This window comes from Pleurodeles waltl, chromosome 1_1 (assembly GCF_031143425.1).
Source record: "Pleurodeles waltl isolate 20211129_DDA chromosome 1_1, aPleWal1.hap1.20221129, whole genome shotgun sequence".
NCBI classification, from domain to species: domain Eukaryota; kingdom Metazoa; phylum Chordata; class Amphibia; order Caudata; family Salamandridae; genus Pleurodeles; species Pleurodeles waltl.
In genome coordinates, this window is record NC_090436.1 from 85,596,169 (window position 1) to 85,614,398 (window position 18,230).

At 46.0% G+C, this 18,230-nt stretch overlaps 1 protein-coding gene across 1 annotated transcript in view; it reads left to right on the forward strand.

The window, feature by feature from the left end:
* Nucleotides 1-12,843, forward strand: part of NOL6 (nucleolar protein 6) — a 455,500-nt gene extending 442,657 nt beyond the window's left edge. The window contains exons 25-26 of the mRNA XM_069217421.1: nucleotides 1,265-1,366; nucleotides 12,528-12,843. Coding sequence (XP_069073522.1) covers nucleotides 1,265-1,366; nucleotides 12,528-12,677 — 252 coding nt within the window. The 3' untranslated portion in view covers nucleotides 12,678-12,843. The remainder of the gene's footprint in view (nucleotides 1-1,264; nucleotides 1,367-12,527) is intronic.
* The last annotated feature ends 5,387 nt before the right edge of the window (nucleotides 12,844-18,230 follow it).

Below are 18,230 nucleotides of genomic sequence, written 5' to 3' on the forward strand. Positions count from 1 at the left end.
AAAACCTGGGCAGGATTTTTCAATAATGTACATGGTGCATCAGGATTCAGAGGCAGTTTCTTAATGGCCTTCCAAGTTGCCATTTTCTTTTCAGGCCCTTCCCAGTCACAGCAGGCTACTGCAGTTTAAAATAAATAAATAAATAGCTGATAGTGTGTCTCCTGTGCTCTTCCAGCAGCCTTTTGGAAAGCAGGGAAGCCTAGACTAGCTATGGGTTCACCAGGGCACGCTAGCCTGGGGAAGTACCACCTCCGAGCATTGCAAGTCCTCCACACTTGAGACAGTCTGTTCCATGTGATTGTCCCAGTACCTCAAGAAAAGCACCCCAAGCCGGACTCGTGCCTCCCCCGCCCTGCTGTTTTTGGCTGGCACAGTACCCCAACCAGTCCCTGGCCTTCTTCCCATGTACGTATCAAAACTATAGTCCATGCCTCCATCCTTGGTGCAGCCTCACACCATCCACCATAATCTCAGACTGTGGATAATATTGAAACTCTAACCTCTTCCATTGGTGGTTTGTGGGCATCCACAGTGCACTGGAAGCATGTTTAGTATGAACGACCTGCTTTTTCTGCTGAGGCCAGTTCTTCTCCATTGTTTACGTCACCAAAGCCAGAGCCTACGTTGATAGTGGCCTTGCTATGGAGTGTTGCATGCTAGGACAGTGTAGAGCAGACCAGGCTATGGTACTTTTGCTTATTGGGACTAAAGCACCATAGACCGGTCAGTTCCATATTGCCCCATCATGTAAAGCACCACTACAATGTTTTGCCCTCCCCGACACACCAGCTACTGTTTGTACCTCATGAGCAGAAGATGGCTGGAGTGTCCAGCAGCAGATGTGGTTGCTTTTGCAGTGGATCTGAGGTCATCTACCCAACTCAGATCTTGGAATATAAAGTATGCTGGTGCTTGTTACGACCTTTCGACAGACTATCCATAGACCTTTCTGCAGAGAACACATCCACGTGTGTACATGGACTCTGAGCAGACCACTCGGCCCACTGTGATGTATAAGGCAGTGCACAATACAGTGAGACTTGAAAGCATCTCCCAAGATGCTGCCTGCCACGGACTGCCCCAGTATCCAAAATGGCCTATCCAGCATTGGCGACTGTGTTCCATGTCTTGCTCTGAATGTCTGCTTCATGACTCTCCCTCTTTATTGTGACCCTTTTGTGATTAGACTTATTATTATCTGGTGTGTTCCTTTTTTGATATTGCTTTGTTTTTGACATGTTACTGTTCTAAACTTCTCTTTTAGGCTGCCTTCAAGGACCTTGCCCTCTTTTTCTATGATATGTATGGCGGAGAAGTGATTGGAGTTTTGTGGAAGCCATCAGCCTTTGAGCCACAGTCTTTTAAAGTAAGTCTGAGCCCTAAAACAAGAAAAGAACTGACGTCAGCCCACCTGGGTGGTGCCTATGTAGGGCCTTTGACTTCATATCTAGCGCTGGCGATGCTGACGATGGATGCAGAGCTAATCAATGACACCTAATGGTGCACAGAGGTACTGCTTGAGAAAAATCTCCAAATCCAGACTTACACCTGGGGAAATTCTAATGTGAGGAATCTGCAACTATATATTGTCTCTACTAGATAAGGCTAAGTAATTTGTCCATTTGGTTTGTCAACCTTTTACAGAACCTGCTACACAGATAGATATAAACACCTGAGAAAGTGTGCTGATCTTCTATTTGAGGTGGAATTCTCTTTGATTCCAACTTAGAGTGACGATTCCAACTTAGAGTGCCTCAAGGGTCACTTGCCCTCGGACTGCGACTGGAGTCCTTTGCAGTAAACTCTCACGCTGTTTTTGAAGGATTGCTTACTATAGCATTAGAACCCGCCGTAGCGGGCTCTACAGGCTATTAAAGGCCCGCTCCCCGACAAGGGAGAGGGACTTTAATAGCCGGTAGAGCCCGCTACGGCGGGTTCTAAGGCTATTAGAACATTCTGCCACAAAGGGCAGAATGTTCTATTAAAAAAAAAATATGTTCACGGAGCCCGAGGGGATTTAAATCCCCTCGGGCTCCGTGAGGCTTTGTTCACAGCTGTTGCTGTGAACAAAGCGAACATTGGAATGTTGGGCTGCGGGCTTTTACCGGCCTGTAAAAGCCCGCAGCAGTCCATTGTCTTCAATGGACATGCCAACATTCCAATGTTCTAATTTGTTTTACACTAACGTGTCAGAAACCAGTGTATCCTGATTGGTTAAGTTTGACTGTAAAGGAATATTTGAAATCTGATACACGACAGTCTCTAAGTCTTCAAAAGCAAGACCATTATTAGATGTGGTGATGCTTTGGCAGACACAAGATGGAGGTTCACCAATGAGAAGGTGCGGCCTAGCATTTACAATGGCTGTAGTGGAACACAAATAAACATTCCAAGTTAGCTGCAATGCTTGATCATGGTGTTGATTGTCTAAAGCATCAGCTAGAATGCTATTAGCTGGAAGAGACTTGCTGGAGCTGCTGTATGGTGTGTCACCATGCTCGTCAATCAATCAGTCAGTCATTTAAGGATTTGTAAAGTGCGGTTAATCACCCTTAGGGCCTCAAGGTTCTGAATGTAGGCATGCTGCTCAGTCGAAGAGCCAGTCACTTAACAAGCGCCCTGAAACATTTGTTTGGTTGCAGGGAGCATCTTCTGGGATGCTAATAGACCGAGTTTGTTGCATATCTTAGGAGCCAAGTAATAACAGTTATGAGTAGTCATCAAACGCCATCATTGGACTCGGTGCTGTGCCCGGAGCACAACACGTGTGCAACATTTAGTCAGTATGTACGGAAGCCATCACACTCTGCTGTGGATTGTTTCAAACGAAACCACTTCTAGTAGAACGATTGTAGTGGTCAACAACAATTTGCTATTTTCTTTTAAGGTGACAATCGCACTTTTCATAGAAGTGTTTCATGGTGCATTTAATTACAGCTTGTCTCTTTTATGCACACAGACAGGAACACAGAGCATTCAGAGCAGAGTGTTACAAATAACTGTCTTTTTCCTTAAGAATGTGCTCTTAGTTGTAGTTTAAGGGTGCAGTTCTATTGTTGAGTAATACTGTTATGCAGAACTAAGCTCCAGCGCTATTTTGTCTGAGTCATCAAGAAGAGCCACCCCATGCTAAGGCAAGTGGAAGAAGGTGGGACTAATTTAGAGCTGGAGGGGAAAGTCTTCACTGCTTTGACACTGTCTACAGACAGAAGGAGATATTAAAACTTGTTTTAACTAAATTAGGAAGCGGCTTGGGAACTCAGTGGGTTTGACATGTGATTGACATTTGATTGGGGAAACTGCATATACACTATTTGCTTTGTATAAGTACAATCATGGAGAAGTACCATTTTGTGGAAAGGCTCCAAGGAAAAAACTGAGAGGGTTGAGGAATGTCAGTCTGAGGAAGCTGGCCTCTACACGCACGTTTGGTGCTTTCATAGATGAGCTCATCAATGATCAGTATTTACTTACCTGCAGTTGTAAGAAGATTTGATGGGAACTGTGGTTAAAAGACCACATTAAAGTCAGGTGATCATGGTAGTAAAGAGTTGAAAACATGCAGCCTGTGGAGTTGATTACATGTGAGTGTGGAGAATATGAATGCTGTTAACCATAAAACTAAAAGTTGATGCAAGTTGGAGGGTGAAGAGAAAAGGCACTCAAGTAACAAAAAAAACAACAACAAAAACGTCCGATGTGGAACATTTGCCAATATGGCAAACAATAAGAAGTGCCACGCAGTCACAGTTTCTAGCTGTAGGTATTGGAGTAAAGGACACTCCATGCGATGTAGTGGGAGCTCTACCGATGTGAAACAAAAAAACTTGAGAGAAATATGTGAAAAAACTGTGGTTCGATTCGTGTGTGGTTGTAGATACACATGCTTTACATACTCCTGCCATCTAGTGTTGGGTCCGGATGTGCACAGCTAGTTTTTCGTGAGTAAGTCTTTCGAGTCACAAGGTAGAGTGACTTCTCCTTTTGGTGATAATGCACAAGGGCATTGACTCAATTGTTAAATTGTTTTCGTTCCACCTTTGGGTTCGAACCTGTGCCAAAGTCACGGATCTCCTTTCGGTTTGTGCAACACCATCCCCCTCATCGGTATTGTTTTGACCGTGTTTTCCATTATGTGTGTAGAGTCGATAGGCATCCACTGCTGCACCTACAGGGCCTCGCCCTCCGGGCCTTTCCTTTGTCCCCATCACGTTCTTCAAAGAATGCTTTTCTGGTGATGGAACAGATGGCCTTCTGATACTGCCTGCGCTGCCATGCAAAGTATCCCTGGACCGATCAACACCTGGTCTGTAGCACAGGCAGGCAGATTGCGATGCCTGCTGTTCCTTCAGGTCGAATAAAATCCTTAAAGACCATTGAGCACGCCGTCTCCAAATGCCGCGGAGAAGCATTGAGAATACTCCGGACATTGGTCATCAAGATGTCGAAGGAGAAGAAGAACACCCTCTACCGTCTGCCATGAAGGAAAAGGCGCGTATAGCTCTGAATTTTCTTTGGTGATAGGTGCAAGGTTGATTCCATTGTCTTCTTTGAGGTAGGGGCTGGTAGGCTTAGCCCATGAGGGGCACCTGGGCGTAGTAAAGACAGACTTGAAAATAAGACTGGATTTCTGGTGGCCTGAATGAGATTTAGAGCTCTAAGGGCCGTAAGCGAATGTTAGCATTGCTGCAAAAGTCCTTAAAACGTTCACTTTTCCTATGCAGGCAAAGAGTTGCCCAAAGCCCCATGGCAATAAGTGACTTTATAGTTCATGGATCTTTTGAAACTGGAAGTGCAACACCTTTATGTGTTCGTGTTAATAGATTTCATTTTTAGGTGAACTAAGGTACAGTGGTTGAGGTCGGGAGGTGTCAACCTTTTTAGAGGGAAGTTTTTTTTAGAGAGGAACACTGTTTTGTTCAAAGGAGTAGAAAAGTACCTTGAGAAATGAAACATTCTACACATAAAATGTGCTTTGGGTCATCCTGAAATAAATACCATGGTGGAGAGGTTAAACTGAAGGAAGGGATACAGTTGGTAAATATGGATGTTTTGGATTGGGAAAAGCAACTAAAATAAAGGCTATTCATGTATAGAATGTGATCTAATCAAATGACAGGGAAAACTCATTTCGAGGTGTTTAAGGGAAGAAATTGCAACGATAAGAATGTTCCCAGATGGATGGATGGATGGATGGATGGATGAATTAGTCAAAAGGTTGTGTGGTGGTTTCAGGATGCAAAGAGGAAGAGAGCATTAGCTTCACAAACGAAATAAAATGAAATGTTTGTTGAAACAAAAGCAGCACAGGAAAGGGAGGTCATGGTTGGAGATTGGGTGATGGCTAAAGCCCCAGTGGGTAGAGAGAGGCTCGAAATGTAAAAGATCCTTGCAGAAAGTCAAGTTATTCAAGGATACCATCAAAACAAATGATGGAAGGATTTGAGATGTATGATAAGTTGTGGTGGGACACATGCTGTAGAAGATAATGTTGGGAGGATGGAGCCTGGAAAGGATGTGTTCATAACTTTGAAAGTGCCAAAAGGATGGTAGTTTGTGGAAGAGGCATATATGGTGATAGACGGATGCAGAGGAGAATTCTTAGACCTGCGTACATACAGCTTTACTGTTCCTAATGATTTATGTAACGGTTTGCTTATTTCCTTGTTTTTAGTTTATCTGCCTTTTGTTAATTTTTTTTATTTTATTTTTTTTAATTTTTTTAAGGATAGCAATTTTTGTCATATATCTACTTTAGGACTTAACCCATTTAAACCATTTCTTTGTTTGATGCATTTTGTAATTATTTTCTGTCTGTGCAACAGCATAAAAGGGGAAGGTGTGTGGCGGCCTTCCAAACCCTATATGGTGGGAATGCAACTCGGAATGTATATACTTGGATTGAGTATTCTGTAGCAATCAGTTTCTTGAGACTGTGGCTGGGTTGTATTGCAGTAAACTTAACTGCGAGCTCACCCTCTTTCAGTGTCATGCTTCCTTCATTTTACAGAAAGCGAAGGCGTGGGACGTCAGCTTAGGTATGAGGTTATAGAGACCATGTACTGCCTACTTCAGTCTCAGAGGACACTTCCCCCTCTGTGCGCAGCCTGGTATTTCAAGAATTGTTTTACTGACATACCGGTGTTTCTTGAGGTCTTTGTATGCGCTCATTCTCTCAGCTCAGTCTCTTCAATTTCCATAATTTGATCCATTTTAATAGCAAAAATATTAAAAACCAACATTAGTTAAGTTATCAGTGTTTTCATAGTGTGCTGATAACCTGTGAGGGTATCCAGGTGCTCGGTAGCAGGTGTGAGGGATCGGCCTAGGAGCTCTTCAGCTTCTTTCTACAGTCAGAAAGATAGGAGAAGGCCTGATGTGTTGTGGGAGGTTGTTTCAAGCGCTAGGGGCCAGGTACAAGAAAGCGTACCACCCACTTGTGTATGTGTAGAGTGTGCTAGTGAGAAACTAGCAGAGCAGAGGTGTTTGGAAGGTTGATGGAAGTGAATGCAGCTGTTCAGGTAGACAGGGACTGTGTTGGAAAGTGCTTTGTAGGTGTGGGTGAGGAGTTTGAAGTGTGCGTATTTGTGTACGCGGAGCCAGTGGCATTCCCTGAGGTGTTGTTTAAAGTGGGCTTGGCATGGGAGGTTAGGGTCTAGCCTGGCTGGTGTGTTGTGGACCATATCTAGTCTCCTTGTGAGCTGGTTGGTTATGCCTGCATACAGGATGTTCCCATAGTCTAGTTTGCTGGTGATGAGGGCTTAGATAATCATTTTCCCTGGTGGTGTTTGGTTGCCACATGAAGATTTTTTTCAGCATTCTTGGTATGTTGAAGCAGGATGAGACCACTGTGTTGACTTGGGTGTTCATGTCCAATTTGTTGTCTATGATGATTCCAAGGCTTCTCGTTTGCCAGAAAGGTGTGTGGATGGGTCCTAGGTTTGTGGACCACCAGGTGGAGGCCCATGGTAAGATGTCTTTCGTGAGACCACCACGTAGGTCTTCTGAGTTCAGTTTGAGGCAGTTGGATTTCATCCAAGTGGACTCTTCTGTCATGCATGTGGTGAACTTCTTCTTGGTGTTGGGTGTTTCGTCCCAGAGGGATAGTATCACTTGCATGTTGTCAGCATAAGTGAAGGTGTTTCTGTTGTGAGTTCATAAGTCGTCGACCAGCAGAGTCATATACATGTTAAGAGCGTATGGCTGAGCGAGGAGCCCTGTGGGACCCCCCAAATAAGATCTTGTGCTTCAGAGGAGTGGGGAAGGGGGCACGTTGACGGTTTGGATTCTTCCGGTAAGGATGTAGCAGATTGATTTCAGGGCGTGTCCCTAGATACTTGCTTCATAGAGTTGTCAGATTAGAAAGTCATGGGAGGACTGTGTTGAAGGCTGCTTTAGGTCTAGAAGAGAAGGAGAGATCGGTCCATAATTGGCGAGTTTAATCAGGACTGCCAAGGATTTCGTTAGGTTCCAGGAAGGCAGCTGTACTTATGGAGTTGTTGACAATGGGAGTGAGGGCCTCATTGATAGGGATTGATGCTTTGTCAAAGGAGTGAATGGTCTTCATGATTGTTGTGGTTTCCTTTGTGCTAATGGTGTACCATGTGGTGATTGTGTTGTCTTTGTTCGCTACTGGGAGGCTTCTGGAGAGGGGCAAGTTGTGTGGCAAAGTTGCTGCATATAGTTGCAATTTTGTCGCAAAAGAAGTTCAAGAGGTCATAACACAGAACATGTGATGAGTTGATGTTGCTAGTGGCAGCTGTGGGTGCGGGTAAGTCTTTGACAATTTCAAAGATGTATTTGCTGCTTTTGTAGCTGGCTTCTAATAGAGACCTTTAACCGCAGATACCCCACCTTAGTATACTCACCAGGCGTCAGACCGGATCCAGAAAATCTTGAGCAGTACCTCTGAGCGTTAGTAGGTGGCATTGATCGGCCCTGAATTGGCAATGACTGGGTGCCCATAAAAGCACCACCCCAGTATGCTGACATCAGTTCCTTTTTTTCTGCTCCAAAAGCGCAGATCTGGAGAGCTACCTCTGTCATTTTTTGACCATGTTTTTTGATTATTTTCTTTTAGCTTTACTCCATTTTCCTAGGAACAGATCTCCCATGGGGTTTAAACCATGTGGATAATGTCAGCGACAGATGTCTTTCTGTGACCCAAACTTGATTTGTCTGTGGTGCCAGGGATCAAGTCATTACCCAAAGGCCAGTTCTGATTGTAAGTCTGCATCTGAAGGCAGTTTGTGAGCCGCGTTAAAAGAAGGCTCTGTGCTGCTCCCATGGGAGATCGCGAGGCAATTCCCAGAGCCTTTCCTGTGGACGATAGTCTTCAAGGTACCAAGGCAAGTCCAAAAAGCATAAGAAGTCTTCAAAGCGTTCTTCGGCTTCCCCATCCAAAATACTGTGCTTCTAGGCCCCAATCCTGCAGACTACCTGCTGAGCCGGTAACCAGGCCCGCTGTGTGCTACCCCGAGATGCATACCATCTTTTGGCCACCGACTCCTTCTAGTGCTCTTTGGGCCCCGTGGAGCCATGGCCCTGATACCAGCTGGGCCCTCTGGATCCACCCCCAGATCCGGAACGACACAGTCACTGGTGTTGTCTCCTATTTTGCGGCCATTCCAGATGCCTCCGGCACTGCTTGACAGTGAGCCCAACCTTATTGCTGACTCCAATCAGCGCCGTCCAGGCCCTGCCTATCCCTGGACTTCCTGCCTCTAGAGCAAACTTTCGTTCTTAAAGGAAGAGATGAGGAGGAAGGGTTTTGTCCCCTTGAACAGGACCAAGAACCAGCGAAAAATGGCCTCGACAGCTCACTGGATTATAGCATGCTTTCTCCTCTGGGCCTTTTGTCGGAAGAAAGCACATCCTTCTCCACCATGAGGTTCAGGGTGGCAGAGGTCCTTGACCTGCCTTCTGATGAGGTAAAGCTGGACGTCTTGACTGAGGTGCTTTACCCTGGAGTCAGTCTGGCTGAACCGGTGCACCCTTTTAACGAAGCCCTCACTGAAGTTCTCCTGTGGGCTTGGGCTAAACCTTACACAGGGGCTCCTATGCAGTGAATGATTGCTCGCTGCCATCTCCCTGCCCAAGGAGACCCAACCTTCCTCTTCCAACACCCCTTTCTCAGAAGGCCCAGCTTCCAGCACCCCTTTCTCAGAAGGCCTAGCTTCCAGCACCCCTTTCTCAGAAAGCCTAGCTGTGAATGCCTCAAATTCAAAGGTCAACCCAAATGTATTCCCTGCCACTCCAATTCAGTAGGCTGGGCACCTTTGGGAAGCATATTTTCTCTTCTGTCAGCTTAGCTTCGCAGTCTGTGAATACTACAGGTCTCTTGGACCAATATTACCATGCATTCTAGGACTCGTTGAAAAGCTGCTTCCCATGCTTCTTGAGCAACCAAACCTTAGTGGATGGTCTGGATGCAGTGAAGTTCGATCCCATCAGGTGTGGACCTGATACCAGCTTGTACAGTTGTGATGCGTCGTCATACCTGGTTGCTGTCCACTGGTTTCTCGAGGGATGTAAGGCATCTCTGATTGACATGCCCTTCGTTGGCTCCAGCCTATTTGGAGATAACACTGACTCAGTGCTTCAGCGCTTTCGGGAGAGCTGAGTCACCTCCAGATCGCTCAGGCCTTCCCTGTCTGCCCATTTCCAGCTGTGTCTTGGGCACATATGGGTGTCCACAATACCAGCCGTACACACTTAGAATAGCCGCCTGCTTAGTCCTTTAGTCAGCGAGGTATTGTATCCCAATGAGAATCCAGAGTCCGACCCAGCAAGCTGTCCAGTCCCCCACCCCTCTGGCGGCCACTGCTTCTAAGCCTCTGCAGTGCACCCTCAATTCAGCACAGCCATTCTCTTGGCGCAGGAGCAGGCACCACCTAGCCTAATGGTCTGCGATAATCTCCGGCAAGTGGGTGCTTCATATTGGGCATAAGGGGTACGCCCTTCCATTTGTGGGAACCCTTCTCCTTTGCCACCATCACAAGAATAGCTTACGGAGGACCATTTCTCCTTTCTCTGTCAGGAAGTACAGGGGCTTCTGGCCAAAGGAGCCATTAAGAGGGTGCCTACGTATGGGGGCTGGATGGTCGGACCCGGCGTTTCGACTAGAGCTCCAGACGCTGAGCTACCCTCGGATCTTTGACACCCTGTACGGAGGCCCGATTTCTCGAGAGGTCCCAGACGTGACCAGGGTGATATTCCTAGGATGGCGAGCGGCCCAGAGAGTGTCGAGGTGGTGGGGACGCCTCACCCCGCAGACCCCGCTTTGGCACGGGAAACATTTGGTGGAGGTGGCGAGGCTTGAGGGATTCCAGAAATGGGACAACATAGGTATTTCCACACTAGGTGACATTTGGGACGGGTCACATCTCCGATCATTTGAGGACCTCCAGAAACTCTTTTCGCTAAACAAAACACAATTTCACAAATATCTCCAACTTCGCCACGCCTTACTAGTACATTTCCAGACAGGGGACAATATACCTGAGTACAGCCCTATGGAGGCTAAGGCCATGATGGGGAGCCTGGGTAAGGGCGGTGTCTCTCAGATATACCGCACCTTGGTGGCCAATACTGCTTGTTCCCTGGAGGGGCTTCGCGGGAAGTGGGAGGGATGGATGGGCTCTATGGGAGATGGGGACTGGGAGGAGGCTCTAATGGCCCCACGAACCTTAACAATGGCTTCCCGCTTCCGCTTGATACAAACCTACCACCTCCCTACAGCTTACCTCACACCTACCACGCTGCATAGAGCGGGTCTTCGGCCCACAGCTAATTGCCCTCGATGCACTAATCCGGAAGCCGATTTTTTTCACATGGCGTGCCCAGTTATATTAGCCTACTGGAGGGCGGTTATTCAGGAAATCTCCAGGGTCTTGCAGAAAACCATAGAGATTGCTCCTGGGCCTTTCTTGCTGGGGGTCATGGGAGATATTGGGTTGATGAGACAGACCTAATTTTCCTAGGGGTGGCTTGCCTAGTGGCCAAAAGAGACATAGCAGCTGACTGGAAAGCCAGAGGCGCACCAGCTTTGACTAAATGGCGACGAGGGGTGGACTGGTGTGCACAACGCCTCTCTGATGTATGCTGGACAGTTGGACGCCCTTGGGTGTCTTGACTGCACTTTTTCCCCTTATGAGAGATAGTATGCTTATTAAAATAGAGAAAATAATGAAGCAGTATGAATAGTAGTGTTTGTTATTAAGGCCTATTTTTGATATTATTGTTTTCATTGTATTAAATGATAAAATAGATAGAAATTGTGCCTCTGCATAGACATTGTTTATGGTTAGAGAGATTGTTTTCTCTCTAATGAAGTTTTCCAAGCTTTACCGATGGGTGGGGGGTGGGGAGGAGCATTGCAGTTGCAGGCAACTAACTTTTCTTATTACAATAGGTTTATATGTGGGATTTGGTCTCCATTGTGCCCTGAAATAGCATATTTCTAATTTTTAAAATAATGTAAATTTAGAATACCAGCTTTCAGAGACCAAGACACTCTGAGGGTCCCAGCATTACTTGCAGAATGTTTTTCAGTATGTATGGACTCTTTGGAAGACACTTGTGCAATATATTGAGTCTTTGGATCCCCAATACATCTCCAGCATATCGGAAAAGCTTTTAATTTTAAAGACATTGAATAGTGCATGCTTCATGTGAGATCGAGCATCCTGTGGCAATTTACAGTTTCAGGTATCTGGTGTTGCTTTCTGTTCAGAGAGTCCCAGGTTGCGTATCCTGAGATGATTATTTTGTTGTACCAGGGACATGATCCTGGCAAACTAACCACTCACTAGTATGAAGTAGGGACCATATCATGGAGAATTAGGAAGGTCAGTCCCTATTTGATCTTGTTGAATCCAAACTCTCCCTACAATCCACAATGTTTTCTCTTAATTATGTTTGAAGCCAGCTACAAGTAACATATGGTTGGTATGTGAAATGTGTGCATTTTATAAGGGTGTCTGACCTTTCATTCTTTCCCATTTCCCTCTGTTATCCAGTACCCTCCCCATACAGAAATTCAATTGCTGAGGTGCTTCCACCTTAAAAACAACATTAAAAAAATAAAAAATGGGGCAGCGAAGATGTGATTTAGCACTTGTCATGGAATTGAGTCCTGTTAAAAGCAGCGAGTGTTCATTGTCACTGTACATCAATTTGCTTCTCAATAAAACCTTAATGGGCTGAACTAAAAAGGAAGGCAAAGATCCCTGAGGCTTTTTCGGGTGTATCATCAAAGAAGTTATAGTGGTTGAACACAAGCAATTATGTACCTTGACTTGATGTATGTTCCATGCCAAGGCTTCAGGGTAAGGGCGCAAACTTTCCATTTGTGCATGTTTTGCAACAGAAGTCTGGGAACCACAATTCTACAGGCAGAGCACGATTAATTACAAGTATTGCACCCCATGAAACAGATGACAGGTTTTCATCAAGATGCAAATTGCTGTCTGACCTAAATCTCAATGCACTTCATCGCCCTCTTTCTGTTTGTTCATGTTTTGCAGACTACCAACGTCAAAGGGAGAATGATGGAAGTGAGAGGTGCAGAGTCTGTAATGGTGCCCAACGTGGAGGCTGTTGTGGAAGACTTTGAGATCATGGGGGCGGGCCTGGTCCGAAAAGTAGAAGCCAACACTGAAAAGTGGAACATCTAGAACAAGGCCTTCCAGAATTGGCCATCTTGAATATATTTACAGCCAGTGCACAAGACCAATTTGTGGAAATACTTTTTGGTTTATTATTATATATTTGCTTGGACTGCTGTATGCATTCTTTTTGTATACAAATGCGATTTTATAAAGAAAACTGTGCACAAAAAGGTTTTACGAAGTGTGACATTTCTTGCTGATGAAGTTCATGCTAAAGACCATCTTGGCTGGAAAACTATACCAGATTTTCACATCTATTCTGCACCAGTTTGGGGTGCCAGGTGTCAAAAATAATAAAGCTATCTTGCTTTGTTTAATATGCTACCACAATAAGTAAAGTGAAGACTGGTACGTGTGCACATTTTTGTTCATTGGCGCAAATAACTCTTGCGTAAGTAATAATAGTTTTCCCAAAGCTGTTCTGAGGCCATACAATCTGTGGGTTACAGGATGTTTGACCCTACTGCAGGAATAAGCTGCATTTAAAGAAGTACGGTGTGGGTTAACTTGGCCATTTTGTTGGAACATTGGTGGCTGTCTAGTGAGTGTTTACATTTCTACACCCACAAGTGTGAATGTAACTGACCTTATCCTCATCAGTAATGCTATAGAACTTTGAAGAAACTAATGGTATGACAATATAATTGTTGGGGGTAGGTTGTGCTTGCAATACTATTGCAGAAATAAGGTACGGATTGAGCATTGATGTTTTCAGTGACGAGTAGGAGAAGAGTTGTGCCCCCAGGGAACTCTGTGTGGATAATCTCAGAAACTTGGATAATAAGACCCAGCTAATACAAGGCTGTAAGGCCCAGCTAACACAAGGCTGTACCCATAACACAACTAGTGCTGATGGAAATCATAATAGGGGCAAAATCGCTGATCTGAACCTGATGACTTTTTAGCGTAAAGTTGCTGTAAATCTTAAAATACTGCTAAAATGTATTTGTCATTGAGTATTGAAAACACCATGTAGTTTTAGAAAGGTAAACTGAGAGAGACTGTAGTGCTTTTCCTAGGTGTAGATTTGTAGTCCACTGACAATACATGGCTCCAGACTAGCTTTTTGTTAGAGTGCTGCGAAGTCAGTCATTGAAAGTGCAATCTAAATTTTAGGAGACACCAAATTCAGATGAGTACTTATAATCTGTGCGAGTAAAAGCCAACTCACTTTCTATAGCTTTATACCGGTCATGAAACATTCAGTGATTGTTAACTTGGGATGCTTTTATCCAAATGGAGTCACAATTTGCAATTTGTCTCATTTAAGGATTTATTGTTCCCATATTAAGATACTTTTGGTCATGCCCTAGCTGCAATGTACAGTTAACCAGTTACAGAGGATTTCAGCTGGACCCAGTAGTAGTTTATGGGTTATGAGGCATTGAGATAAATATTACCATCTGAACAAGCCACGGAAAATGCACAACTAGAAGATACCAAGTCAAATAAAAAGACACCGTAGGACACCAACAAGAATCAAAATTCATCTAGGTGGCCAAAAACTAGCTAGCAGAGCTGTGTGAACACAACTTATTACTGATAAGGTAGAGATTGTACCACATACTACAAGATGCAACTCGTCTATTGTGATATTGTTACTCAACAAAGGTAAAATGAGATTAGACCTGCAAGCATAAATGTTCCCCCTCAAAAAGGGGAGTGGCTCATACTCGAGGCACAGGGCTTTTGACCCTCACAGGAGAGTCCCTCGTATAAACCCTGGGAGTGTTGCCAACGTCTGCAGCAGGAGGGAGACCTCCTTGTACTAACTCTTCATTCACTCAAAGGCCATACAATCTCTACAGTCATTTGTGTGTGGTACCTTGGAAGAGGTTGGCATGGTGTCCACAGTGCTCCTCAGTGTGTGCATATTAGAAATAAAGACCTTGAAACAAACTGTGTAACCACACAGAGAATTATTGTTTTCGAATAGGATGTGTCAGTCAATCCAAACCAAAGCTGTATGAAAGATGTCATACTCAGAGGGATCATTAAACAAATAATATTTCCTATATTCATAAATCCATTGTGATTATATTGATGCTGTGTCCAAACACCTTTAAACCCAAAACTAGCCTATTCCTATGTCGAGGTAACCCTCTTTACCAAGGCTCAATGTTACCACATTGCTAACTGTGAATCTTTTCAATGATGTGTATCTTTGCTTAGAATCCAATCATTTTAATACAGAAGATCATGCAGTGATAGTTTCTATTACTGTTTTTGTTTTTCCATTCCATATAAATCGTATCATCTGATAGAGGCTTCTAGTTTCAGATTCCTTACCTTAGAAGTTTCCTCCATGAGTCAGACTGAATCAGGAAATCTTTTCTTCGAGCAATACCCTTGCGCGTCCGTAGGTGGTGTCGGCCGACTCCGTGTGTGTCGTTGGCGTTGTAGGTGCTGTGATGACGTCAGGAGTACTACATAGACTCACCCTCAGTGCAGTGACGTCAGTTCTTTTCTTTCCGTGCCACGCGCTGATCGCTTTTTGACCGGCTTTGGCTCTTTTGTCGAGTTTTTGGTGAGTTTTTAGGTGCGTCGAGGATGTCCCGAAGACTAGCTTCAAACTGTGCGAGGACTGTCACCACATGATGTCGGTGATGGATCCGCATCAGGTCTGTTTATGGTGCTTAGAGCACGATCACGACCAGAAGTCGTGCTCCGAGTGCCGGGCCATGCCCCAAAGCCTTGAGGGAGCGGTCCCTCAAGCTTATGGTGGCCCAGCACACGACTCCGCATAGGTCACGGTCTTGCTGCAGGGTAAGGTCTCGAGACCGGTCATGGAGCCACCACCATTCTTCTTCTTCGAACTCTTCGGGTCAAGGTAAGAATAAGAAGAAGTCGAAGAGATCCCCTCATCCTTCGACTTCGCCCCATCGCTTGGCTGATGTGACGCGGGAGGAGCATCGACGCTCAAGGCCTCCATCTTCGGAATCTACTTCTGGGTCCGCTCTGCGCCTCCCCTAGTTTCCAGGAGCCGGAGCGACCCCTGCCCAATTACGGGATTTTTATGAGGCCATGTGCCTAATTTTTGGGCATGCTGACGCCGCTATGGCGCCTTCGGGCTCAAAGGGGTCGGTCGGGGGGCTTGGGATTCCATGCCAGCATCTCCGGCCACTGACGTCCACTCCAGATCCACTCTTGGATATGTGTAGGAGGCTGGACTGGCTTGTAGTGAGTACCAAGGAGTACTTGCACCTTGCACCAGGCCCAGTTATCCCTTATTAGTGTATAGGGTGTCTAGCAGCATAGGCTGATAGATAATGGTAGCTTAGCAGAGCAGCTTAGGCTGAACTAGGAGACGAGTGAAGCTCCTACAGTACCACTAGTGTCACTTGCACAATATCATAAAACACAAAACACAGATATACTAAAAATAAAGGTACTTTATTTTTATGACAATATGCCAAAGTATCTCAGTGAGTACCCTCAGTATGAGGATAGCAATTATACACAAGTTATATGTACACAATACCAAAAATATGCAGTATAGTCTTAGAAAACAGTGCAAACAATGTATAGTTACAATAGGATGCAATGGGGACACATAGGGATAGGGGCAACACAAACCATATACTCCAAAAGTGGAATGCGAACCACGAATGGACCCCAAACCTATGTGACCTTGTAGAGGGTCGCTTGGACTATTAGAAAATAGTAAGGGTTAGAAAAATAGCCCTCCCCAAGACCCTGAAAAGTGAGTGCAAAGTGCACTAAAGTTCCCCAAAGGACAAAGAAGTCGTGATAGGGGAATTCTGCAGGAAAGACACAAACCAGCAATGCAACACCGATGGATTTCCAAACGAGGGTACCTGTGGAACAAGGGGACCAAGTCCAAAAGTCACAAGCAAGTCGGAGATGGGCAGATGCCCAAGAAATGCCAACGGTGGATGCAAAGAAGCTGCTACTGGACAGTAGAAACTTAGGATTCTGCAGGAACGACAAGGGCTAGAAACTTCCCCTTTGGAGGATGGATCCCCCACGCCGTGGAGAGTCGTGCAGAAGTGTTTTCCTGTGGAAGTACAGCCAACAAGCCTTGCTAGCTGCAAATCGTGCGAAAAGGGTTTTTGGACGCTGCTGTGGCCCAGGAGGGACCAGGATGTCGCCAATTGCCTCTGGGGACAGAGGGGACGTCGAGCAAGACAAGGAGCCCTCTCAGCAGCAGGTAGCACCCGCAGAAGTGCCAGAAACAGGCACTACGAGGATGCGTGAAACGGTGCTCACCCGAAGTTGCACAAAGGAGTCCCACGTTGCCGGAGACCAATTTAGAAAGTCGTGCAATGCAGGTTAGAGTGCCGTGGACCCAGGCTTGGCTGTGCACAAAGGATTTCCGCCAGAAGTGCACGGAAGCCGGAGTAGCTGCAAAAGTCGCGGTTCCCAGCAATGCAGTCTGGCGTGGGGAGGCAAGGACTTACCTCCACCAAACTTGGACTGAAGAGTCACTGGACTGTGGGAGTCACTTGGACAGAGTTGCTGGATTCAAGGGACCTCGCTCGTCGTGCTGAGAGGAGACCCAGGAGACCGGTAATGCAGTTCTTTGGTGCCTGCGGTTGCAGGGGGAAGATTCCGTCGACCCACGGGAGATTTCTTCGGAGCTTCTAGTGCAGAGAGGAGGCAGACTACCCCCACAGCATGCACCACCAGGAAAACAGTCGAGAAGGCGGCAGGATCAGCATTACAGAGTTGCAGTAGTCGTCTTTGCTACTTTGTTGCAGTTTTGCAGGCTTCCAGCGCGGTCAGCAGTCGATTCCTTGGCAGAAGGTGAAGAGAGAGATGCAGAGGAACTCTGATGAGCTCTTGCATTCGTTATCTTAAGGAATCCCAAGAGACAGAGACCCTAAATAGCCAGAAAAGAGGGTTTGGCTACCTAGGAGAGAGGATAGGCTAGCAACACCTGAAGGAGCCTATCAGAAGGAGTCTCTGACGTCACCTGGTGGCACTGGCCACTCAGAGCAGTCCAGTGTGCCAGCTGCACCTCTGTTTCCAAGATGGCAGAGGTCTGGAGCACACTGGAGGAGCTCTGGACACCTCCCAGGGGAGGTGCAGGTCACCAGTTTGTCCAGTTTCGCGCCAGAGCAGGGCTAAGGGGTCCCTGACCCGGTGTAGACTGGCTTATGCAGAAATGGGCACATCTGTGCCCATGAAAGCATTTCCAGAGGCTGGGGGAGGCTACTCCTCCCCTGCCTTCACACCTTTTTCCAAAGGGAGAGGGTAACACCCTCTCTCAGAGGAAGTCCTTTGTTCTGCTATCCTGGGACAAGCCTGGCTTGACCCCAGGGGGGCAGAAACCTGTCTGAGGGGTTGGCAGCAGCAGCTGCAGTGAAACCCCCTGAAAAGGCAGTTTGGCAATACCCGGGTCTGAGCTACAGACCCGTGGGATCATGGGATTGTACCAACAATGCCAGGATGGCATAGAGGGGGCAATTCCATGATCTTAGACATGTTACATGGCCATATTCGGAGTTACCATTGTGAAGCTACACATAGGTAGTGACCTATGTGTAGTGCACGCATGTAATGGTGTCCCCGCACTCACAAAGTCCGGGGAATTGT